We start from the raw sequence: 26,188 nt of genomic DNA, 5'->3' as shown, positions 1-26,188 counted from the left end.
TAGTTGGCTAAAGTATCATATATGCAGGAGTGAAGCTCCACAGAGTAAACCTTTCAAACAGACTTATAAATTTATACCAGGAAACTCAAATGAGTTTGAAGGTGGAGGAAGTAGTAGGAAGAAAGAATGAAAAGGGCAATAGAGGACACATACAGCCAGAATACTCAATGTATATATGTGATAAAGGAAGTGGTAAATGTAAAATGATTCTGGAGTGAGGGAACAGCCAGGAAGGGGGAAAATTATGGAAGGAGAGACTTCAACCAAGAAGCACTGGATACTTGGAGATGTTAAATGGTAACAACCTCATACAACCTTTTGAAGTCAAGAAAATAAAAAAATTAAAACAACAATGACTATGAATAATATTAGAGATGAAGTTTTTCCACAATTTTATTCCGTAGTGAACATATATTAATTTTATTATTAGAAAACAAGAGAAAAATCACTCAAATATATGCAGGTTAACCCTTAACAAATCATTCTAAAAAGAAAAGAGGGATCAGGAAAATGTGGTACATATACACAATGGAATTTTATGCCTCTATCAGAAAGAATGACATTGCCCCATTTGTAAGGAAATGGAAGGACTTGGAAAAAGTTATACTAAGTGAAGTGAGCCAGACCCAAAGAAACATGGACTATATGGTCTCCCTTATAGGGAATAATTAGCACAGGTTTAGGCAAGTCACAGCAGAGGATCACAGGAGCCCAATAGCTATACCCTTATGAACACATAAGATAATGCTAAGTGAAATGAACTCCATGTTAGGGAAACAATTGTTATATCACAGTTGTAACTACTTTCAATGTGCCATATGTAACTGTAGCCTCTATTATTGATGATATTCCTGTATCACCTTCCTGTGGTTGTACCTACACTATCTCTGTATCTTATCTGAGTATATTGGAAACCAGGTATACTGGTATTAGAACCAGGAAATTGGTAGGGAATACCAAAATCGAGAGACACAGGGTAAAAAAAGACAAACAACTACAAAAGCAATACTTACAAACTTTGGTGAAAATGAACTGAACAACTGAACAACTCATGCGGGGGCGGGGGGGGAAGGGAAAGGGAGAGGGGGGAGGGGGGAATGAGGGACGAGGTAACAAACAGTACAAGAAATGTATCCAATGCCTAATGTATGAAACTGTAACCTCTCTGTAATTCAGTTTGATAATAAATATATATATAAATAAAAGAGAATTTATTTACATATGTTTGCTTATTTTCTATTTGCAAGAAGAAAGGTATGCAACATAGCTAGGTATCCTGGAAAAGTTTGCTGGGAATGAGAGTGGAGGGGTCATCAGCCTGTTTATCCCCATATCTCTGCAATGTTCTCCCTTGCTACTGCAACATGTGGGGGATTTCTTCAAATTTTGAAAAATACAAAGAAAAAGGAAGCTTTATAGGAAAAGATAAAGAGTCAATATTTTTGTCAGCTGACAAGTGAAAATTTGAGCATATTTGGAACTATAAATAAATATAATTACAAGTAAACTTATCTTAGAGATGGATGTGCTTGCATATTTGGGGATCTTGAAAACAATAATGCCTGATCAAAACAAATCTGAGTACAATGGAAACCGTGTATACAGGTATTAGAACTAGGAAACTGAAAGGGAATACCAAAATCGAGAGACACAGGGTAAAAAAGACAAACGATTACAAAAGCAATACTTGCAAAACTGTTTAGTGTAAATCTACTGAACAACTCATGGGGGGAAAGGAAAAGGGGGAGGGGGAGAGGGGACTGAGGGAGGAGGTAAACAGTACAAGAAATGTATCCAATGCCTAACATATGAAACTGTAAGCACTCAGTTTGACAATAAAAATAAATAAATAAAGCACACTCACAAAGCATGTAAATCTGTAGCCTCAATCAGACATATCACCTTCCTCAGTTTGGAGTTTATGACATTGCTCATTAGAGGTTAGAAGAAACATGGCTTTGGTATGACATATGTATGCAAAAAGAGATCCAGTTCAAAGTAATCAGCTATGATTATCCTAGAAATTCTTCTCCCTGGCACAATGCCAGCAGCATATACTCATGACAGTAAGGTGTTTCTTCAGCAGCCAGAAGTCAGAGTCATCAAATTTGAAATACTTAGGAGTGAGCCATGTTCTTGGCCTAGGGCCTCTGTCTGAAATGGGGCTGTAAGTTTTGGTTGAAAGGCTTCCCCATTACCATCAGACACACAACAAAGCCTTATCATCCATGAAACAGAGCTGATGTGGCAGCACAGAGTGACAGGCAGGAGGCCCGTCTATGGTGTTCCCAGGGCTAGAGCTAGAAAGCTGATGTGGACTGAAATGTTTAAAGCCTGGTAAATACAACCAGCAAGCTCAAGTGAGTGAAAGTGATGGGAGTGAAAAGTGAAAGGGAGAAGGAGGTGGGGTGTGTGATTTGCTCTGTGCCTGGCTTGGCCTGGCTTTAGAAAGCCTCCATTGCCCTTGGGGAAAGGGTGGGTGGGTGAGGCCAATGGGAGGGGGATAGATAGAAGAGAAGAAGTATAAGAGAATACAGTCATAATATTCTATCTATCTATCTATCTATCTATCTATCTATCTATCTATCTATCTATGGAAATGGAACCAGGTAACTTGAGGGGATGGGTAGGGTTCAGATGAGGGAGAATGATGAAAGAAGTGACATTGATCAATATTCAGTGGACTCATAAACTGGCATGTTGAATTGAAGCCCTTTTGTACAACTACTTAAAGATAATAATAATAATAATAGTAATAATAATAATGAAGAGGAGGAGGAGGAAAAGAAGCAGGAGGCAGGAGAGGAAAAAAAGAAGTAACAGCAGAAGAAAGCCTCCCTTACTCCCTTACACATCTTACCCTTACTGGTGGTACTGAGAACATGGGAGATAGGACTGCTCTGGGGACTGTAGTTCCTGCCCAGGACCCTCTGAATACAAGCCAGCCCTGGAGTCACACTGCAGGAGAAATCACTAATAAAGGGAACAGGCAGACCTTAGCCTACAGTACAGGCCCTGGTAGGATATCTTTTTTTTTTAAATTGTTATTGTTAAGTTGATGTACAGAGGGGTTACAGTTATTAAGTGAGGCAGTGAATACATTTCTTTTTGAACTGTCTCCTCTTCCCATGTTTTCTCCCAGTTTTCCCTTCCTGGGTCTTTACTCACCATTAAAACCAGGGATTTTAGGCCCAAAGGCATCAAAATGAGAGTGACTTATATTCAGAACGCTCTGTGTATAAGGTATGCAAAGTGTAAGATGTACTCTAGAACTTCTTTATTTACCACCAATAAAAATGAAACATGAAGTTCTTAACTCTTGGTTCTTCACAGAATTAAATTATGTGAAACAGGTAATTCTCCAAAGGTGAGCAATTTACAAGGTGTGACACTAATAGAAATCAGTGCTATAATATCACAGATATACTAGGTAAAGGAGCTACCAGTGTGAGATGGAGAAGCAGTTCTTTTGCATCAATGTTAAAGTCGACAATGTGGAACTGAAGGTAGTAATCTGCTCATGAAAGGGTTGGCATAGCAAAGTACAGATCGAGATCAGGAAGAGGCCTTGGTAAAGGACTGAGATACTATATTGAGATCTTCTCCTCCCAGGCAGAGCTGAAAGCTTGCTGTGGAGTGGGTCATCTGTCATCAGAGAAGCCCAGTTTGGGAAGCCAGAAAGCTTACTTGAAGGGCTTACTGTAGGACCAGTCCCAGCCAGTGGCTGGCTGATGTGTAATAGTGGGAGAGTGTGTGAGGAAAGCAGAGGAGAGAGATAAAGACAGAGAAGGAGACCTACATGAACAATGGGGTCGGCTAGCCTGAGTGACGTGGTTCATATCTATAATAATCCCAGCACTTGAGATATTGAGGCAGAAGGTTGTGAGTTTGAGGCCAGCTTGAGCTATATGGCAAATTCCAGGCTAGCTTGGGGCTACACAACAAGACTGTCTTAAAGAGGAAACAAAAATAAAAAGCTAACCAGAAAGAATAGGATCACCTGTATACCCTTCTTAAGCAGGACTGCATCAAGAGATTTTTCTAGGATTGAAGACATGCCATATGGCCTGTAAGAACTGTTCACCAGAGACTATTGACCAAGAGCAACAGTGATTAAGTAGGTCCTCTGAGATCCCAGGATCCCAATTTCTAAAGATGGAACAACATAGTCTTCCTATTTCCTTTCCCATAGACACTAAACAAAGAGACCCAACCATGGGAGCGTTTCCTCAGTGCAGAGTAGCCAGGAAGGTAAAAGTCTTCCCATACAAGGCCCTTTAGGGATAGGTCAGAATCCAAACAGCAGGAGATAGGACCATGAGGCAGAAAAGGATCATAGGATTCAGGTTCACAGGATTCAGGTTTTCATCCTATCCTGTACCTTGTTGATCAGAGCTCTTGAATGTTCCTGACTGCCACAAGCTATCTTCCATGACCACCGGCAGTATCCATAATCCTTAGAGTCATGAAAATCTAAGGCAGGAATCATTAGCAGTTGCATACAAACCTACCCTCAACACCAGACTAGGAAAGTTAAGCAGTGAATGTGAGGGTGACACAATGACTTAAAGCAAGGTAGATAAGAGGTAGGATTTAGCAGAGCATGGATAAATTTACAGAATCCAACAGGGTAGATGGCAGAACCTCTGCAGTCCCCAAGGCTGCCTTGCAGAGAGGTAAGTATAGGCTGGGGACCACACTCCTTGCTATTGAGAGGGCACTGTGAAAGATAACCCTGTCCCCTTTAAGCAGAGTGCATAGAATACAAAGCCTTGTGTTGTTTCCATTTGCAAGAACCTGAACTTAAATAAACATCAGGACAAGGGAGTTCCTCATTCATCCCTCCATTCCCTTTGGCTTCAGAATGTAGAAGAAGCCCACATAATCTGGTTACCCTGGGAAATCTAGCTCTCAAACAGTGAAGAAGCCAAGGGCATCAAGAGTTTATTTAAACTCAAAAGACTGGTCAGCACATTCTCTCTTTTGTGAAACTTTTGATTTGGGACAATATCATCAATCTCCTGTATATCTTCAGTTTCTCTTTTCTGAGTGTGTTCCAGACATGAGCTCATCCACTGTCATCCTATCTCCTGAATAATAACAATGATAATTTACACTTACTCTGTGCTCACACTTAAAGTGCTGCCAAGTATATTATCTAGCATAGTGCTCACTTCAAATATGATGAAATAGATATTTCCATTTTGTAGATGCAGAGACTGACAATGTTAAATAACCTGTACATATGGGTGGGATAGATTGGCTTTCCACTTAGGTGCTCCATCTCTGTATCCAACCCATTGAATCACATTCCTCTCATGGAAGACTGCAATTGCTGTCCTGTAGATGGGCAGAGGTAACATTAAAAGTTCAAAGCCAAGGCACAGAATGAAACAGTCCTGGATTCATGTCATTTGGTATCACATAACTGGGTACTCTGAAGCCACAGCAGAATGCAATTTAAAGCAAATCCTCCAAATTTGGATCTTCCTAACTTCATAAACTTTCACCAGAGTGGCAGTTACTTCATTCAGATGGATTAGACCCAAAATGTGATGGTTAGTCCTGACTCTTAAATTGGTGAGATTAAGAAGTGCCTAAACTGGGCACCAATGGCTCACTCCTTTAATCCTAGTTACTCAGGAGAATGAGATCTGAGGATTGTGGTTTGAAGCCAGCCGGGGCAGTAAAGTCTGTGAGACTTCTATCTCTACTTAACTACAAAAACAGAGAAAAAAGCAGGAAGTGGAGCTAGACCTCAAGTGGTAGAATGCTGAGCACAAAAACTCAGGGACAGCACCTAGGCCCAGAGTTCAAGCCCCAGGACCAGCAAAACAACAACAACAACAATGAAGTGTTTAGATTAGTAAATAAAGCACACCTTGCTAGATGTGCCCATGAAGCATTTTCCAGAGAGGATAAACTAAGGGACAAGGCCTGCGTTGGATGAAGATAGCACCATCCTGTAGGCTGGGAGCCTAGGTGGAAGAAAGGGGATCAGGCATTCTCTCTCTCTCTCTCTCTCTCAATCTCTCTCTCTCTCTCCTTCTCCTTTTCTCTGTTTTTTCCTCTCTCATTATCCATTTCTATGTCTGTTTCTCTGTTTGCCTGTGTCTCGGACTCTGTCTGTCTCTGCTTCCTGGCTGCAATAGGCACCTAACTTTGATCCTCTGCCCCTACCCTGCCATGATGCTCTGATTCGCCACAACCCAGAAACAATGGAGCCAGCTGACCATACAGTGAAACTTTTGAAACTACAAGCCAAAAATCTTATTAAAGTTGCATTTTGACACAGCAACAAAAATCCGGCTAACACTCAAGATGTACATTCAAAGAACCTACTCCACTTTAGTTACATATTTTAAGCAAATGAGACTGACCTTGTGCACCCCAAGATATGGAAGACTCCATAATGTTAGGCATAGTCAAAGTTCAAACTTTGTGAAGAAGAAAAATGAAAATGGAACACATCCATCACATGGGTTTGAAGTTCTTTTTTAGACTCTCCCAATGCCTCTTTCCTTCAATGATATTTTCAAATTTTTGCATGTGGTGGACCAAAGTCCACCAGGACTATTTCAATCCATAGCTGGCATTGCTGAGGCTCAGATGTATTGTACAAAATAGCTCACAGTGTGAAACACCCTGGAACTATATAATTAGAGCTGAAGTTACCCATATTTTGTGTTTTTGCCTCCTGGACTGAAGAAGAACAGCTGTGCCAGTCTCTACTTAAATCCAGAGAGAAGTGCCTTGGCTTAGCAGGGTATTTGTCTGTGTATCCCAAGACAAATACAGACACCAATCCCAACATGGCTCCGACATTCCCAGGTACCATTGGAGGCCATAAGAACCCACTGCACAAACCTGGCTTTCTTGCTAGGTGGAAAAACTCAAATTAGTTCCTGTCCCCAGAACTTGGCAACGGGTCTTTCTCCTGTTTGAAATTTATTCCAAACGAAATTGGTTCATAAAACGCCTCCATTGCTCATTGGCAAAGGAAAACACACAGATCTGTGTGGTGGGTTGTTCTGATTATGATGTGCTTCTTTTTTTTTTTTTTTATGCGGGGAGGTTTACATAACATGCTTCCTGAAACCCTTTCAACTTGGGACTCTCTTGTGCTACTTCCTTATAACTCATTACTTTTACTAGGTGCCACATTCACCCACAAGTTCGGAAAAGTCTTTACCCTTCAGCTCAGACACTTCTGGTTTGCGTCCATCACCCTTAATGCCATGGCAATGCCACAGGGAGGTACTGGGTGCTGGAAGACATCGTCGTAGTGTGAGTTAAGTCACACTAGGGACAGAGTGAAGGGCTGTACCCTGGGCCACAACTAGAGCCTCTATTTCAGGCTTTCTTGAAATTCATTAAGGAGAAGATGGGACAAAAAGATGAAAGGAGGAGGAAGAGGGAGTAGAAAAAATTAGGGAGGAAGAAAGGAGGAAGCATGGGTGAGAATCAGGAATGAGGAGGAGAAAGAAAAGACTATGACAATGACCGAGGAGGAGAAAGAAGAGAAAGACTACGACAATGACCAGGAAGAGGAAAGAAGTTTCAAATGTTATCCTTTTTCTTTTCTTTTTTCTTTTTTATTGTTATTATAAAGGTGATGTACAGAGGGGATACAGTTACAGAGTAGAGTACATTTTGGGGGAGGACATGTTATCTTTTTAAAGTCTACCTGACTCGGGCCAGGTTTATGAGCTCAAAAGGTTATCACAGCCTTCTAATATATGCAGACTTGCAGTGAGGAGCTGGAAGGACTTGGGAGGAAGTGTGTACAGATTGCCATTCTCTGATATATTCCTCTCTTGAGAAGATTCTGGATGTTTGTTTCAAACCCAACTCTGTTTTCAATGCTTGTTTTGTTTTTCCTTATACACTTAAAATAGTACCAGTCATACCCTATTAAATTGCTAGAATCTGGAAAAGAACAAGAACTCGTAATATTAAAGACTTTGTCAGAAAAGATAATAACATTGTGTGTATTTAGTACCCTGGATATATCATTAAATGAGAAAAGCTAGCCATCAAATGTACTTATACACACAAATAGAAAACTCTGGGAGAATAAACACCAAGTATTAGTAATGGTTAGACAACTGAGTGGGTAGATTATTTTTGCCTGTCTGTATTTTCTATATTCAAAATGTGTAGCTTTGTAATTAAAAATAACATAATTTTAACTTCCTCTAAAAAATAATCAAAGGAAGGGTTGAATAAGCCCAATTTATGTTACTCTGAATGGCGATGTACTAAAGCATGGGTTTGGGGGTGGTCTGCCTGCCTGGCATCAGATCTTGCTTCTTCTAGTTGAATGATCCTCTCTAGGCCTGAACCCTCACCTGAACAAATGAGGAAAAAATATTAACACTAACTGAATAGTTGTTTCAAGGGCCGAATGAGAACTTTGCAAATGTGTGTTTTCAATAATTGGCAATTATTAGTTCTTTTCTTGTATGTTTGCCTTTGCAACACAGGTTTAAAACCTGAAAAATGTTTTCCAAACTTTTTCTGAAAGCAAATTAGCTTCACTGTAGAATATGCATATATTCCCCTTGGGTGTAGGCTCACCAAGGGCTCTCCCTTAGTCTCAGCTTAGACAAATGCTGGCTTCCACACAGCAAGCACACTCCTGAGACCTATCCTGGTAGCCCAGCTCATCACACAAACAAGAGAAAGACAAGAGAGAGAAAGGCAATTGTAGATTGACCAGTGATGAATGGCTTGCCTTCTGAATCAATCCTAGCAGACAGGAAATTTATTTTTAGAACTGCCTCCCTGTTTCCGTTTCCTTTTTAGCTGGTGCTGGTGCTTTCCGAGACTGATTCCATTCTTCCCATCTCTATGTTACTGCTACTGTGCAAAGCAGATACACTGCCACATCATGAAATCTAGTGGTTACATACTTGGCTCTCTGAGTCACAGAATCCTTTGGGAGGGACGGTCTGTTCTCCCTTAATTCCTAGATTCTCTTTCCTTCCCTTGTTTCTGGAGTCCTAGGGCAGGCTCAGCTGTAGTATAGTTATAGAAATCAAACAAAATCACACATTTCACCCCAAGATTGGTTTTCCACATCAGATCCAATTAGCAGCCAAGGTATCCTTATTGTGCCCTGATGCCCATTTTGACAACTACAGTTTTGTTCTTTTTGTAAGAGCCAGTCATTTCCTGATTGTGGGCTCTAGGTAAGGAAACTGCAGCCAAGTAGCTTGAGCCTTGCTCTGTGAAAAACCTTTCCAATGAAATCTATCCGTTTTTCATTTTGGATCTGTGAGCCATTTGCTTCTGCTGGCCCAGCTACAGAGCACCCCTTGCCATCTGGCAGAATTTGCCATCATGCTATGTGCTTTTCTTGGTTCTGACTGGGCAAATTGTGTGACCATCCCTTTCATAATGCTTAAGCCTGGCTTTCCAACACCTATACCTGTCCTGTCTCCTCAGTTCTTGGCTGTCTTGAAGGATAAGCTACTCTCTTCAAAATAACCACAACAAGCTGCATCTTAAGAGAAGCCAGCATGGCAATTGATAACTTATCATGAAATGCCACGAAACTGAGATATATTCCATCCGCATACACCAGCCGTACTAAGGAGCCACAGGAACCAACATTTATTACGCACCTTCTATGATCCAAATTCTCTGTTGGGCACTTTACCTAAGTTGTCTGAGATCTCATATCATTCTTCAAGGTACATGTTACTATCAGTTCAAAAAGGACACCAAGATTCAGAGAAATTAAGTTGACTGTCACAAAGTTACAAGATCCAAAATGGAAAGAACAGAGGCATTAGGCCTCTCAGACACACCAATGTGCTCTAGAGCAGAGAAATGAAGATTCAAACCAAACACTGGCCATGTCAATTAAACAGGCCAGCAGAAAGCAGGACAAGTTGTCTCCAACAGTTGGTTTCAGATAAGCCAGAGGACAGCATAGAAAGAGGAAAGGCAACCATAGGGTCCCAGATCTGTTACCTAGAGCTAGTTTATTTAGTCTCTTTGCTTGACATTTCTTATCTGTAAGTGTGAGCTAGAAATATGTACTCCACAAAATGTCATAAGATTAAATGAGACAACATAACAAAAGATTCCCACAGTCTCTAGTGCAGAGAAGGTAGTAGATGGTGATATCATTATTGCTGTTATTAGGGACATCTCAAAAAGGAGAAGAAAACAATGGTAATCAATGAACACAATATATTAAGTCAAAAAGTCAATAACCAGATGGACTCAAAATCAATATACTGACTATACAACCAGTATACAGCATACTTGTCTCTTTTCCTTTTTGTCTTATTGTTGCCTTTAAGATCCTTCTGAAATGGTTGGGCATAACTTGGAAAGAGGAAACAGAAGGATCTTGAGTTTGAGTCTAGCCTACTATACAGCAATTTTTTTCTCAAAGAGATAAAGGTTTATGGATTTATAATATTATGAGCTTGTGCTTAATCCTAATGGTGAATTATCCATGAGTTCCACAACAATGGAGTAGCAAGATGAGATATGTCAGTGTGAGGATGGATTAAAGGAGATCATGACTGGAGTCAGAGAAAATAAGATCATTGTAGTAATTCAAGCAAGAAGAAAGACTGATCTAAGTCAGTACAATGCAGATAGAAGGAAAGGGAGTAATTAAAAGGGTAAAATCAGTGAGCCTTTGCAATGGACTCAATGAGGACTGGGAAAAAGAAGTCCAGAATAACTTCCCCGTTTCTGGCTTGAGCAGCTGGGCTGGGCAGCTGGTATCACCTGGCCTGGACATTACAGAAGTAAGACCACACCTGGAGAGGATAAATGGAGATAAAAATGCATTTGGAACAGAATGAGTTTCAGAATCCTATGAGAAGTGGAGGAGTCCAGAAAGCCAGGGCATTTATGCACATGTAGCTCAGATCATGAGATCAGAGAAGAAACACAGAGCTGGGAGCTATCAGAATAAGGGGGGAAGTTGAGGACAGGAAAGAGTATAAATCTTTTGGGAAGTGTGTATAAAGTGGGAAAACAAGGTTTGAGGAACAAATCCTGTGGAAAAGAGATAAAAGAATCTGGGAAGGGTGAGCCAAAAAGGAAAAAGAATAGGAGATGCCCCTATCATGGAAAGCCTGTGAGAAGTGAGAAGAGATCTTCAAATGGAGGTACTGGCTGGCTGAGTGAAATGCCTCAAAAAGATCAGTGGAGGTTTGGAAAGTGTCCTGGAGATTTGCCAGCAAAAAATGGCCAGTTGGATTAATTTCAGTGGGTCAGAGCACAGAAAAATCCATGATCGGGGTCAAAGGGAACCCAAGAGGTAAGGAAGTAGAGATGACAGACACTTCTCTCAAGAATTTGAGCTGTGAAGAGGAAGGAGGTTTCAAAACACAAGAAAATACTGTTCAGAGAAGGGGCTCCTGGAGACTTTTCTTTTCTTTTTTTTGTGTATGCCAGTACTGAGACTTGAATTTAGTGCCGAGGCACTGTCCCTTAGCTTTTATGCTCAAGGCTGGTGCTCTACCACTTGAGCTACAGATCTACTACTGGTTTTTCTGAGGATAGTTGGAAATAGGAATCTCAGGACTTTCCTAAAGCAAGCTGACTTTGAAGTTCAATTCTCAGATCTTTAGCCTCCTAAGTAGTTAGGATTATAGGTGTGATCAACTGACGCTCAACTAGTTTTATGTTTATTTATTTTTTAAAGGGAATGATTTAATCTAAAGTTTTCTCTACTGGAAAACCTCCAGTGACAAGAAGTCCACTAAATCAGAAACATTTCATGCTACTTCTGGACATTGCTTAAAAAAGCAATCTACAGGTTAGAAATTATACCTGAACTTAGTTAAAACAGGCTTTCTCATGCCTTACTTAATTTTCCATAGAAAGCCTTCAACCATCAAACCCACCGTAAAACACTATTTAATCAAGACTGAACCTATTCTGATTTCAACTTCACAATCAATCATATCAGCCTTCCAACAACTGCAATATATTTGTCACTTATTTTAAAATTAATTTTCCACAATTAAGTACAATCAACATTCCATATGTGATCCAGTTAGAGTGCAGATAAATTATTTTTCTTATGTAGAGACTATGGCTTAATTTATATTATCACTCAAGAGCCATTAACATTTCTCTCTGAGACTAAAGCCCAAAAACTGTTGTATCCAAAGGTCAAATTTCTTAGGGAATAAGATACAACTTATACTTTTTGAACTTTTCTACAATGCCTCATTTTCTACCAGGTAGAATCCTCTACTTTCAACAGACTTTTTAAAAAAAGTGTTACACCATTTCTGGGAAATGCTGGGAAATCTGGACTGGGATGATCCCAGAATTCAAACTATAAATGAACCAGAATTCAAATTATATCATAACTACATTTCAATGTCCTTTATCTAATGGAATTAACTAAGGCCATTCCAACAGCATGATGGTTTACATTTTGAGTTCCTTTTGTCTTCTTATTTCTCCATATTATTTACTGCCCTCAAATTTGTAGATTTCATAAAGATGAGAAGCTTCCTGATACAGCCTCACCCCTATTAGCATGAGTTTGTTAAGCAAAGAATCCTCTTCTATGGCCATTTTCTAGTTTTGAGCTCAATACCTAAAGTCCTAGGGACATTTGTTATAAACACACCATTAACAATCTCTTTAGTTGGTTTTTAGAAAAAGAAGTCTGTAACTATGGCTTGCAATCTTCTTATTTATTTATCTACCTATTTTGTGTTGAAACTAGGATTTGATCCAAGGGTGTAGAGCTGCCCCTTAGCTTTTTTTTTTTAAACTCAAGGCCAGTGCTCTATCACTTGAGCCATACCTCCATTTCTGGCTTTTTGGTAGCTAACTGGAGTTAAGAATATCACAGATTTTTCTGCTCTGGCTAGCTTCAAACCAGATCCTCAGATCTCAGCCTACTGAGTAACTAGGATTACAAGCATGAGTCACTGACACCATCTCTTGTTTTTAATACTTAACGTAAGGAGATTTGGTAGGTTCTTCACAGAGTGCTTCTGTCTATGAAGCCTGTGTGGTACCTGATATATATCTAGTTTGGGCTTTACTGGATATTTTCCCCTCCATTTTCAAAACTCATTTAATTTTTTATTTTTTGGTGTGCCAGTCTTTGGGCTTGAACTCAGGGCTTCGGCACTTTCTTGAGCTTCTTTGGCTCAAGGTTAGTACTCTAACTCTTTGTTGTTGTTGTTGTTGTTTTTTGTTTGTTTGTTTTTTAGAGCTTAGGATCGAATTCGGGGCCTTGCACTCGCCAGGCAGGTACTCTTCCGCTGAGCTAAATCCCCAGCCCCAGTACTCTAACTCTTGAGCTTCAGCTCTGCTTCATTTTTTGGTGTTCAATTTTTTGGTGTTCAATTGGAGCTAAGAGCTTCACAGACTTTCTTGCCTGGTTGGTTTCCAAACCAACCAAAGGTGATTCTCAGATTTCAGCCTCCTGAGTAGCTAGGATTACAGGAGTGAACCACTGGTGCCCAGTTTATAACTCATTTCAATCCTTACATATAGATTCATCAGGGTATTTTTTGCCAATAGGCATGCTTCCTAATCTTTACAAAATGATTTTCACCCATTACCAGAAGTGCACCATGCTGGCTCTGCAGAACACAGTCCAGAAAACTTTTTTACGTAGGCAGTCATCTCTTTCTTAAAACCTCAATGTGTTACATGGAATGAGAGACACAAACACCACCTGTGCTTTTGAATAGTTTAGTTTGTTACTCAGAACTTTAAAGACATTAGGAGTGAAGTTTTAATGTCTTCTGAATGTTCCATTTTTTTCCAAGTAGGAAAGAGGAAAAGAGGGGGACATTATATGAGCTGGATAAGCACTCCATATTGTATATACTACTTCCTATATCCTCCCAACTTTCCACATTGAAACTACACAAAGTAATGTTTAAAGCCCTTAGTTAAAAGTAGCCTACATGTAAAACATATTTCTTCTTCCCAAGCATAACCATAATATTATGCCCCCATCATCTCAGGCCATCAACTTTTCCCCATTGCTCCTTGGAAAGGATAGCTTGAACTCCAATGGGAACCCCAATGGGAAAAGTGCCATGCAAGATCCAAAGGGTAAGATTACCCTTCAGCACCATCTGTTCATGTTCTTCCCTTTGCCCACTTCATGACATTAATGTCTCTGCATTTTCCTGGCATTCGTCACCATTTTTTTAAATCTCCCTAAAAACCTTTCATTCTTGCTAAGAAGCTAGGATGTGCAAAAGCATCTATTTAAGCTCTTGAACCTTTCCCTTCTTCTTGGATTTGCAGCTGCTATAAATGGTCATCATCTTGGGCAAGAAGAGAAGATGTAAAACTATTTTAAAGGTCACCACACCCCGCCTTAGTAGCTATATTTACTGGCTCACCAGATGAAGTACTGGTTTTCCTAGCTTTCACTCACACAATTCTCCTTGAGAACTCTCAAAGGGTGTATATCATTTCTCCTCTTTTGATATGGATTTTCTTAGAATGTTTGATGTATGTTTTTGATTAGATTATGATTTCCCCAAGATAGAAACTGGGCATATTTTTCATTTTTGATGGCATCCAACACAGGCTTGATGGGACATAGAATTTAATGAGAGCTACTATCCAACTCTCAGGGCACAGGCCTCCCATTCCTGTGCACTAACCTGTTCTACTTCCTTTTTGTCCTGTGATGGGATCACTGGTTACCCCCGAACCATCAAGGTTAAAGTCACTGACAGATCCAAGAGCTTCCCTTACTAATTTTTACTTTGGTTTAAAATGAAGCATGAACTATCAATATTTTTAGTGTTTTCTAATTAAGTTTGAGAAACATACATGGGTCATATTGTGACACAGCTAGAATTTTTTGAATGAATTCAGCAAATATGCTGATGTCTTTGGTATTGCTTTAAATCTTTCCTAAATTGTGTATTCTTTTAGAAATGCTACACGGATGCTATTTACTACATTCAGTTGTTTAAATGTAGTGCTTGGAGACTTTAGGTAGTATGTATTTCTTTCTTTCTTCCTTTTCTTTTTATTTATTTATTTATTTTTTTTACTAACTTAGCTTACAGAAAGTCTGGTGTTTCACTTAATGAGGCCATAAAATAAATGACTAATAGAGCACACACAGCTGCTACCTAAACCACAGGCATTTAAGAACTTCCTACCAAATAATAGTAAATATCTCAGGATGATGTAGCAGTATTATATTCTATGCCACCACCTGGGCAGATAAGGACACATTTCTCCCCTGGCAACTATGTTATTATGGACAGCAAAACTCCATATTATATTTGTTTATTCTCCCAAAGACACTTAATGTGCCACCAAAAAATACGAGTGCCTCTTAAAAGCTGTTTTATTCTATGCCTGATTTATTTGGTGAGTTTATAGGCAACTTGAGTCAAGTATTCATCTGGACAGGGAGGAGTCTCCTCTGTGAGTATATTCCATCTCAGTAGCTTGGACTACAGAGGTCAGTGAACACAGACCTCCTGGAACATCCCTGTTCAGGACCTTCACTCTCACCATCTACATCTTGGGTGTCCCATCAGACAGGCTATTAGGACTTTTGACACCTTTTCCTTCAGCTCAGCCTCCAGAAAACCTATTCAGATAGTGCCACCTGCAGGATGAGCTAAGGACTCCTAAACTGTCTACAAATATTTTAAAGAATTTAACTTAATACGATTTTCCCCCAAGTCTTTCCATTTCCTTACAAATGGGGTGATGTCATTCTTTCTGATGGAAGCATAAAATTCCATTCCACATTTTCTTGATCCATTCATCTACTGAGAGGCATCTAGGTTGATTCCATATCTTAGCTATGGTAAATAATGCTGCGATGAACATAGTTGTGCTGGTAGCTTTCATGTGGCCTTGTTTGTGTTCATTTGGGTACATTTCCAGGAGTAGGGTTGCTGGGTCATAAAGGAGCTCTATGTTTAGTCTTTTGAGAAACGTTCATACTGCTTTCCAGAGTGGTTGAACAAGTTTACACTTCTACCAACAGTGTAGTAGCATTCCCTTTTGGCCACATCCCCCCCAGCATCTGTTATTATTAGTTTTCTTGATAATGGCCATTCTAATTGGGTGAGGTGGAATCTCAATGTAGTTTTGATTTGCATTTCTTTTATGGCCAGAGATATTGAACATTTCTTCATGTGTCTATTGTTATTCTTATTTCCTCTTCAGAGAAGTGTCTTTTTAATTCTTTAGCCTACTTATTAATGGGGTAGTTGTTTCTTTGAGGGATTTTTATTGGAGGTTTAATTTTTTGAGCCCTAGGTATATTTTTTATATGAGCCCTTAGTCTGTTGTATAGCTAGTGAAGATCTCCCAATCTATGGACTTTCTATTTGTCTTGCTAGCTGTGTCCTTTGCCTTGCAGAAGCTCTGCAGTTTAATGCAATCCAACTTATCCATCCTTTCTTTGACTGGTTATGTTTCTGGATCTTTATTTGGAAGCTTTGACCTGTGCCAAGGAGCCCTAGCATATCCCCTATCCTTTCCTGTAATATTTTTGGGGTATGTGCTCTTTCCTGGAGGTCTTTGATCCATTTGGAGTTGATTCTGATGCAGGGTGATATATAAGTATCTAATTTCAGTTTTCTACATGTGTATAGCCAGTTCTGCCCACACCACTTGTTGAAGGGGCTGTCTTTCTTCCATCCTGTGATTTTGGCTCCTTTAGCAAAGATTAGGTAGCCATAGATCTGTAGGATCATTTATGGATCTTCAGTTCTATTCCATTGGGCCCCAGGCCTATTCATGTGCCAGCACCAAGCTGTTTTGATAAGTATGGCTTTATAACAGTTTGAAGTTTGGTATTGATATTCCACCAGCACTATTTTTCCTGTTAAGGACTGTTTTTGTATTTGGGGTCTTCTATTAAATAATATTAAGCCAGACCCAAAGAAACATAGTCTTCATGGTTTTCCTCATTTGTAATAATTAGTATCTATCTATGACAGTCCTAGCAGAGGATCACAATAGCTCAATAGCTATGTACATATGACTATATAAAATGACACTAATTGAAATGAACACCAAGAAATGACAACAAGCGTTTGTTTTTTTTTAATATACTGTGTGAAGATATTTCTTTTTCATTCATTTTTTCCCCTTTGGTTTATCCCCTGTTGTCATTGTTTTTTATTTTGGTACTCTGTGTTTTGTATATACATTTATCTGATTTGGGGAAGGGAAGGGGAATAACAAAATGGTGAGACAAAGGACAAAGAGTGAACCAATGCAACAGCAATACTCACAAGACACTATGTTGGAAATGAACTTTACAACTTGAAGGGAAAGGAGTCAAGGGTGGGAGGGAAAGTGGGAGAAAATGAGGGAGGAGGAGCCCTGTTTAAGAAGAAAAGTACTCATTACTTTATTTGTGTAACTGTAACCCCTCTGTATATTACCTTTACAATAAATTAAATTAAAAAAGAATTTGTTTAAAATGTATTCAAAGGTCAGGTTCTGATGGCTCATACCTGTAATCCTAGCTATGTAGAAGCCTGAGATCTGAGGATCACAGTTCAAAGCCTTCCTGAGCAGAAAAAGTCCATGAGACTCTTATTTCCAATTAATCACCCAAAAGCCAGAAGTAGGGCTGTAGTCCGAGTTGGACAGTGCTAGCCTTAAGTGAAAAAGCCTAGGCTGGCCCTGAGAGCAAGCCCCAATATTAGCACATACACACAAAGTATTCAAGAGCTTTCAAGTGCAAAATTCAAATATAATGGATATGAGGGATAGTAGATTGCTACATTAATTCTTTATATAGATATCATTTATGTCATTTTAATCGCTGTCTTAAATGTCTTTACTTCAGAATGACCAGTCATATCATTTCTACTATCCCAGAGGGGAGATACATTTGTCTAGGACCATTTTCTCTACTTGAGGGTTGCTCTCTACTGTGGAAGAGCAAACTTCCAGGAGCTATAATAGAAGCTGTAGTTCTCTTCTTGCCCTGATTCAAGATTTTTTTTTGAATCTGAATACAGGGAATGGTTGCTGAGAATTCCATCTTCTCATGTCAGCCTCAGGCTGAAGACTCCTCAGATCAAAGAATCCTGGCCTTCTAGAGCACCACTCCTACTTGAATCCCAGCTTCCTATACTACAACATGTATACCACTCTTCTTGACCAACTCCAAACAATAAGGAACAAGGGTTCTCATGCTTTATCTTTCTACCATACTCCTCTGGTGCTGCTCCAAGAAATTTCCAATTCTTGTGTAAGTCAATGCCTCCCAGTGACCCTCAGCTAATTATTAGCAAAAGTGACAGACGGAAAAACTCTTTCTTGCTGTGGTCACTCCATTCTAACCTCCTGGTAATCAAGTCCCATAGAATAAAGCATGTCTCAGGCAGACTACTACCACTCTTGTTGTGGTACAAGTTAGGTTTTTGTTGTTTTTTTTTCCATGTGGACTAGGATACTGGGAAGCTCCACTGCACCCTAACCCCTTCCTCAGAGTTGGAACAGGAGAGAGGAACAAGACTAATTTCCAGACCACAAGCTTCACTTCTACTGACTCACTCACAAGTCATGAAGGCAATGAGCTCATGATCCTTGCTTAGGTTCCCACTTCTTAGTTTACAGGGGTTCCCATTCCAGAGGACATACTTGTTAGTAAAGTAGAAGTAAAGTAAAGTGGAAGTTGGAACTCTTTTCTCTCAGAGGCAGGCAGGAGCCAATTACATGGAGTTGTTAGCACCATCTCCACTCTCCCTGTCATTGATTTTTGTCATACACGTTCTACATGCACCAGGCACTCAGAAATGTATTTTATACTTAGCACCCATACCTCAATAAACAGAGAAACCATGGGATTCATTAGGGTACAAAGAGTCTGGCAGAACTGGAAAATTTCAGCAGAACCACTGAAAGCAGATGATATAGCCACATTAAAGAACTTCCTCAGACACTCAGAGATGACCCAAAGCTCATTTGGATCATAGGTAGAGCTCAACCAAAGGGTAGAAGACTGTGCAAACCGCAGACTAAAAATTGTACAAGTGGCTCCTAGGCACACCGATCTATAGGTACGTGGCTGGAGATCAGGAATCACTTCTTCCCTCAGTTTTCAAAGGGTACACACCTTTGCAAACAGATTTCCAGCTCCCACTCATCAGCACTGCCAGTATAAAGCAAAGCCTTGGGTTGATGATGATTCTAATGTTACCCTCCTGTCAGCACCACCTTGTGGACAAGGCAATTTTAGTTTATGTTGGCAGAAACCGTTCTTTTTCTCCTACCTTGTTTCCTTCCTTTGGCAGTCAGGCAGAGGGGATGTTGAGACAGGGTCTTGCTGTATAGCCAAGCTTGTCCAAAATCCCATTGCTCTACCTCCCAAGCACGTAGATTACAAGTATACACCACAATGCTCAGATAGGAAGATTTTCTTTAAAGATCACAAACTTAGGAAAAGATTTACTACTCATCTAGTAGGACTCAAGAAAGGGCAAAAACTTCTTTGCACCAAGTAAGAAGATAGTCTGACAGCCACAGATCATCAATCTAACATATTTCAAACACCAAAGCCACAGCCTTAATCTCCTTTACCTGGCTATCTCCCTTCTCCTTCTTCCTTCCCCCATATATCATATACATGTAGTATCTCACCTGAGCCACCTCTTCAAAGTCATCATGCCTCTTCTGCAGGGCCCGGGCTCGATGCAGCGACTTCCCCACCCCAGTGTGTTTGCTGAGGAAGGCCTCACCATGGTTTTCAATCCAATCCAACACCTGGAGAGAGAAGGAAGAGAAGACAGAAACAATGACTTCCCAGAAGGAAGAAAGCCATATGACAACACATACAACTGCTGACCCTCCCCTTATTACAGAGCAGCAGTCCAGGTGGACATATTTAATCCACTGTAAATACAAGGGCTGTGAGTAGCAGCATTGGAAACATGAGTTTCACCCTTAACTAAATTTAACTCAGCCTCTGATTTTTAGAATACCCTTCTATTACTTGTTCAGTCTCAGTTTTAACTCGTTGATTATTGTTGTTGTTAGGTTCCTTGGACAGAACCCAAGTCCTCACACATGCTAATCTAATACTTTTAAACAGGCTGCAGCATGCATTGGGCACTGTTTAACCTGCTTATTACTTCTACTCTACCCTCACTTCTGGGCACATACAGGCAGACTACAAGTGCTCTTGACCCAGATGCCATATCCTCCATTCCAGGAGTCAATCCAGCTTCCCCTGTGAATCTTCACAGTAGGGAAATGTGCTTCTGAGAAGATGTCAGCACTGCCTGACATTTCTATTTGTCTCTGGTGAGATGGATAAATGTGGTGAGCTAGGTCATAGAATCTGAACATCTACTAGAGAAGAAATTGATGATTCAGCTAAATCCTGGGCATAAATTCCCAACAAGGTAACCCTTATAATCTCCTTCCTTTTTAACTTCTGTCATCCAGATTATATTAAAAATACTCACTGACACCATAATTATGGCGGTATAGGTGATAGATATTCATATGTGATAATGGCTGTGGGTTGGTATTTAAGCATTTTTCTACCATTGGAGGTTTTGCACTCTTGTTTTTGTCTGAAGAATCCAAGGCAACAAATAAGCATATGTGAGACATGAACATTTGCATAGTCAGATATGTATTTGTCTTACTGTGTACCTGTGCCAGGCACTAGAGCAGCCCTGAGTCTAAGAACTCAGTCTATGGAGGTAACAAACACTAGTCACTCAATCAATCACACAACTGTTGTTAATCACACAGATGAAAAGTACCAACGATCAGATGCATCTTGGCTGGAGAGTCAGGGAAGGCCCCTCTGAAGAAGGGAGGTTTAGCTGAAATCTGAGAGAGAGCAAGACTTAACTAAAATAGAAATTGATGAGAGCAGTAGGGTAGTAAGCAAGAAATGGTATGTTGAATGAGTGATTCAAGTGTCCATCCTGGGAACCACTGAAAGGTTCCAAAGACGAGAGACATACTGGAAAGTAGGAGAAAAATGAGGGAGGAGGTAGCAAGTATGACAAGAAATGTATTTACTACCTTACATATGTTACTGTAACCCCTATGTATATCACCTTGACAATAACATTAAATTAAAAAAAATAAGAGAGACACACCAAGTTCCTTACTTCAAGATACTACTCTGATGTTATGGAGAGAATCAACTGGACGGAGGGAGGCAAAAGTAGGTTGAAAAACAGGAGGTGACAACCATAATTCCTTCAACAGGTGGTAGTGACTCAGACAAGGCTAATGGCAGTGTCCCTTAAATAGGTTTGGGGAAAGAACTGCCACAATTTGGTGATTGGATGTTGAGGTGATACAAGGGCAAGTGACAAGGTGACTTCTGGGAGCCTGAGTTGAATAACTGGGTCACAGATAGAAGCAGTCATTGGAACAGAAGCACATGAGTAAGGAGTGGTAGCACAGAGACAGATTTTTTTTTCCCTAAGAAAAATTTCTTGAATTCTACCTTCATACTCTGTTTTGTTTTGTTTTTAAATAAATGATAGTTGTACCCTGAATTTAAATGGAGAACAATCTCCAGTGGTAGCTGTTAATCTGATCTGACAGGCAGTGCACTTAGTTTACGTAGTTTATATACTGAGGCTTGAAAAGAAATGATTATTACTCTAGTTGGTTTATATTAGTTTAAAAAAAAAGAAGACAACAAATCCATTTTAAAAACACAGGCTCTCTGGGTGCCAGTGGCCCACGCCTGTAATCCTAAAACTACTCAGGAGACTGAGATCTAAGAATCATAGTTTAAAGCCAGCCAGGGGATTAAAGTATATGAGATTCTTACTTCTGATTAGTCACCAAAAAGCCAAAAGTGATGCTATAGCTCAAGCAGTAGAATGTCAACACTGAACTAAAAAACTAAGGGAGAGTACGCAGGCCCTGAGTTCAAGCCCCTCTACTGGCACAAAACAAAAACAAAACACAGTCTCATACTTAAATGAACATACTATAGCTATATAAGTAAGTATTTTAATTCTACTTTTTTGTATTATTTCCGAGGTTTGAATTAAAGTTCTAACACTTGCTAAGCAGGCACTCTGTCACTTAAGTAATTGTCCCAACTCCTTTTGCTTTAGTTACCTTTCAGGTAGGGTCTCCTGTTCTGTTTTTCCTAGGGCCCACCTTGAAGTAAGAATTCTCCTACTCATATCTCCCATGTAGTCAGGGTTATAGAAGTGAACCACCATGCTAGGCTTGCTGCTTGACATAGGAATCTCCCTAACTTTTTGCCAAGGCTTGCCTTGAACTGTGATCCTCCTGGTTTCCACCTAGGTAAGTGGTGTGAGCCACTTCCCTAGCCCCCAACTCCTGCATTCTTGCAAGACCTTTGCACTGTGGTATAGCTTTTCAGTAGCCTAATAACCTGACATACAAAGTCTGTAAGACCCACTGTGGTGGCTGATCCCATGGAACATGCCCAGCTCCAATGGTCTCACTCGGAATATTGATTCTGTCTTGAGTTTTGCCCTCACTACTTCCCCTTCATGGGAACTCTCCATGTTCATATCCAAACCTACTTCCCAGTCTGCTCCCTATTCATCCTTTAAGCTCTATCCTCCCCTTAGTAGAGAGCAGCCGTCCAGGTGGACATATTCAATCTACTGTAAATACAAGGACTGTGAGAATCACTGGCTCTGGAAATCCTCTATTCTTTAATAACCCATCCAGGTTGCGAGGGAGGGGGGCGAGGAGAGGCTGTTGTTCTCTGGCTGTGCCCAAACCAGAATTATGAACCACAGGCCTGTCTCTCACCCCTTGCACTCCTACTGCACAGCACAGTACTCAAAACAGTGACTACTCAACACAGCTGCAAATGAACTCAATGCAAACTGATCCCGCTAGCATTCACCTGTAGGTTGGTATCACCTGCTTTATCATATTCCCACTGTAACTCTTAGCACGACTCACAGTCTGCATTCAACATTCTCTGTGTAACCCTCACTCCCATGCCCAATTGCCCCATGTGGATTCCTAGGGCAATGAAAGAAGTACTGATTTTTATATGGCATCATCTTCTCCTCTTCTGCAAAGCATTTTTCTCCTTGTGCTCAATGAATAAACAAGAAATACGCATGGCCATAAATAATCACATGTAGATGTGGCTGATGCTCCTGCTCTACCTGTCTTGGGAAAAGCTAGCCACTCCATGCTGCCATATCAGGCCAATGCAGATCTATCACTGCAGCAGTCAGCCAGCCTTAGAACAACTTGTAATATGCTTGCTCCTTTCTCCTGCCATAATGTTTCAACAAGAAATTGTTTTTTTTCCCCCAGTATAACCTTTTCCAAGAGTGACATTCTGAAACAGATTTGGTAGCCAATCTAACATCCATTACGAACACCATTTCTTCTGAGTCTAATTGTGTTTATTCCAATCAAGACCGAATGCTCTTCTGGGACAGGAGACAATCCTTTCTAGTAATTAAGGAGGAAGGGAATATCCTTTGGATGAGAACTATTGTTCATGTCTGGTCAATGAGCATTAGGTACAACCAAATTAGTGAAAGGCCATCCTAGTCTTAAGGACCTAAGCCTGTCCCATGGGTCTAGGCCCGCTTCTTAAATCTCTCCCCATGACATATTCATTCGGCATTCTACTCAAGGCAGAGTAGTTGTGAAAGATGTGTCTATACTTTGTTTGGATGATGTTTTATTTCTGCCTCAGAGTGTAAGGGACTTTGTTTGGATCACTGTTGTACTCTCAAAGAACACTTGCTGAATAAATGAGTAAGTGAACTCAGCATGTCTGACCTAGCACCACTTATATGATAAAAGGTAAACACAACAAAAGAAATGGAGACATTACAAACAGAATGGGTACAGAATCTCATCCCTGATTATTTCATTGCTTTCTCTGATAAACAACTTTGCTCAAACTAAGCTATTAATCTTCCATCATAATTTGATCCATGGTCAAATAAACAAGGCATCTGGTACTTTAAGTACATTGAGATCTCCTCCCTTTCAACATCGATCTCCCAACACCCCAGCTCCACAGCCTACCCATCTAGAAAGTCATCATTCTGAGAGCAATGAACAAGCATTTATGTGCCATCAGGCGTCTGTCACACATTTGGCTGTTAAAGGCTCAAGTACACACAATGTGCAAGAGTACCCAGCAAAGTCCATCAAATCATTGTTCCTGTCTACTCACCAGCACACTGAGCACTGGTTCTGAGAAAGAACAGCTAGGGGAACATCCAGCTCCTGCTAGGCTGTAATTTGAGAGTACATAGATGCCACTTGAAATGACCAATTACCAGCAACTCTTTTTCTGTCCCCTCTTTTGGTGAAAATAAATGTCTTGCTGTGACAGGAGAAGCCATTCTTTTCCTGAGAAGGCTGAACTAAAATTCATTGGCAGGTATATGGTCTCTCCTGCTAGCTATAGTCATTTGTCTTGATGTTAGGTAGGTAGGAGCCCAGGGAGAGTCTAGACAACCCCCAACTCTCAGCTCTTCCCACTACCTGAGTTCCAACATTTCAGGCAACCTGTACTGTTTCCTTGCAACAGAGGTGAGGCTGGGGTACCTGATGCCTCACTGGGAGAACCTCCTCAGCCTGGTGCTTGATGTCAGGTTATGAGTCACCACACTTCTCAGTAAGGCCTGAAATGCTTGTCAGAAGTTCTGAACATTAGGGAGGCTAAAATCGCCTGGATTAAAAAAAATAGGAACACTTCACATTGACAATAAAGAAAAATTTAAAAAAATAATGCTCTCAGCTCCATCCTATCCCATTGCCCTTGTTCATGCTCTATGACCACACGATGTGACTGTGGCTTCCAGTCCCTCTTCATTTCATCCTAGCCACCTAATGGCTAATTTCACTTTGATCATATAACTCTCCTCTGCTAAAAATCCTCCTTTGGGTCCTGTTAGCAATAACATATAAATCCTTTCTCCTTTAGCCTGGTAAGTCAAGGCTCTGGAAGTGAACCAGGAGGTGAACTGGACTGGTAACTGTCAGGTTGCTCATTAGTGTGATAATAAAAAGGGATGGAGGATGTTAAAAAACATTTAAAAATTAATTATGGATCAAGAAAGCCCCAAGGCTCAGTAACTTCTGGAAAGAGATTTATTCGTCTTACTGCCTCCTTCACTACTACCAATACCCCACACTTGCCAGAGGTGGGTATCTGGTCCTTCCTTGAAGGTGCTTGGTTTGGAAGGACAGTTCTTCAGTCAGGACAGAGTTGTGTTCAGAAAAAGCAAAGTAAGGGCTAAGGATATAGTTCAGTAGTACAGCACTTGCCTAGCATGTCCAAAGCTCCAGGTTCAATCCCCTAGCACAGAAAAAAAGAAAAGAAAACAAAAAAGAAGAGAAGAAAAAAAGAAAAGAATAAAAAAGAGAAGAGGAAAAAAAGGACAGGAAAGGAGAAAAACAACTATCAAAGTAAACACCCTTGGAGAAGGCAATGGGACAATGGCAGGGAAGGGAAGTCAGGAAGACACAGGAGGTAGGGCAGAGTACAGTGGTGGGTGAAAGGTGGGAAATAGGGAGCTAGGAAAAAGGTATTAGGAGCAAGCTTCTATCTGCAGATGCTGATGAACACATGGAGAAGAATGGAACTCATTGATCTGAATACCAGCGTCTTACCACAGGAAAGAATCCAGGAGTTCCTCTGAGAGGCAGACATAACAGGGGCAGATGAGAATGTTTCCCTACCGTCAATCCCATCAGAAAGCCATCCTACCAGTCTTCCCTCCACCCCTTACTAGACTCAGCTAAGTTTCAACCCTGCACTCTTTACAGGATCTCACACTGCCCAAAGAACCCTCGATCACTCATCAGATCATTTATTCATTTGAGTGTCTGGATTATCAAAACACTTAACTGAGAACTTTAATATTTCTGATTACTACCATGGGCAAATGGCAACCATTCAAGATAGATACCACAAAGAACAGTATCAACAAGCCAGAGTCGTATAACTATGACAATGAAAAATACATGACAATGTGTGTTTACTATTTTAGGGTAATTTCTGTTAGAGATAAATAACTGTAGAAGATAATTTTTAAGATGGGAAGGCATTAGAGTATGAGTATGACTGTCTCCGTGGCACAGGTAGCTTGAAAATCCATCTGAGGTTGGCAGTAGCTATATGATTAGCCACAAATCTCATCCTTTGGACCAAGTAATCTCCAAAGGTCCTTTGACTAGTGATATTCTAGCATGAAATTATAAACCA

At 40.3% G+C, this 26,188-nt stretch overlaps 1 protein-coding gene across 6 annotated transcripts in view; it reads right to left on the bottom strand.

Moving 5' to 3' along the window:
* The window catches only part of LOC125351785 (kalirin), a 439,002-nt gene that overhangs the window by 129,371 nt on the left and 283,443 nt on the right, over positions 1-26,188 (bottom strand). For all 6 annotated transcript variants that reach the window (XM_048346787.1, XM_048346788.1, XM_048346789.1 and 3 more), the window contains exon 10: positions 19,612-19,734. In XM_048346787.1, the coding sequence (XP_048202744.1) occupies positions 19,612-19,734 (123 nt within the window). The remainder of the gene's footprint in view (positions 1-19,611; positions 19,735-26,188) is intronic.

This window comes from Perognathus longimembris, chromosome 5 (genome assembly GCF_023159225.1).
Source record: "Perognathus longimembris pacificus isolate PPM17 chromosome 5, ASM2315922v1, whole genome shotgun sequence".
NCBI lineage: Eukaryota > Metazoa > Chordata > Mammalia > Rodentia > Heteromyidae > Perognathus > Perognathus longimembris.
The sequence above is the reverse complement of the archived record's forward strand: the minus strand, read 5'-3'. Positions and strand labels throughout refer to the sequence as shown.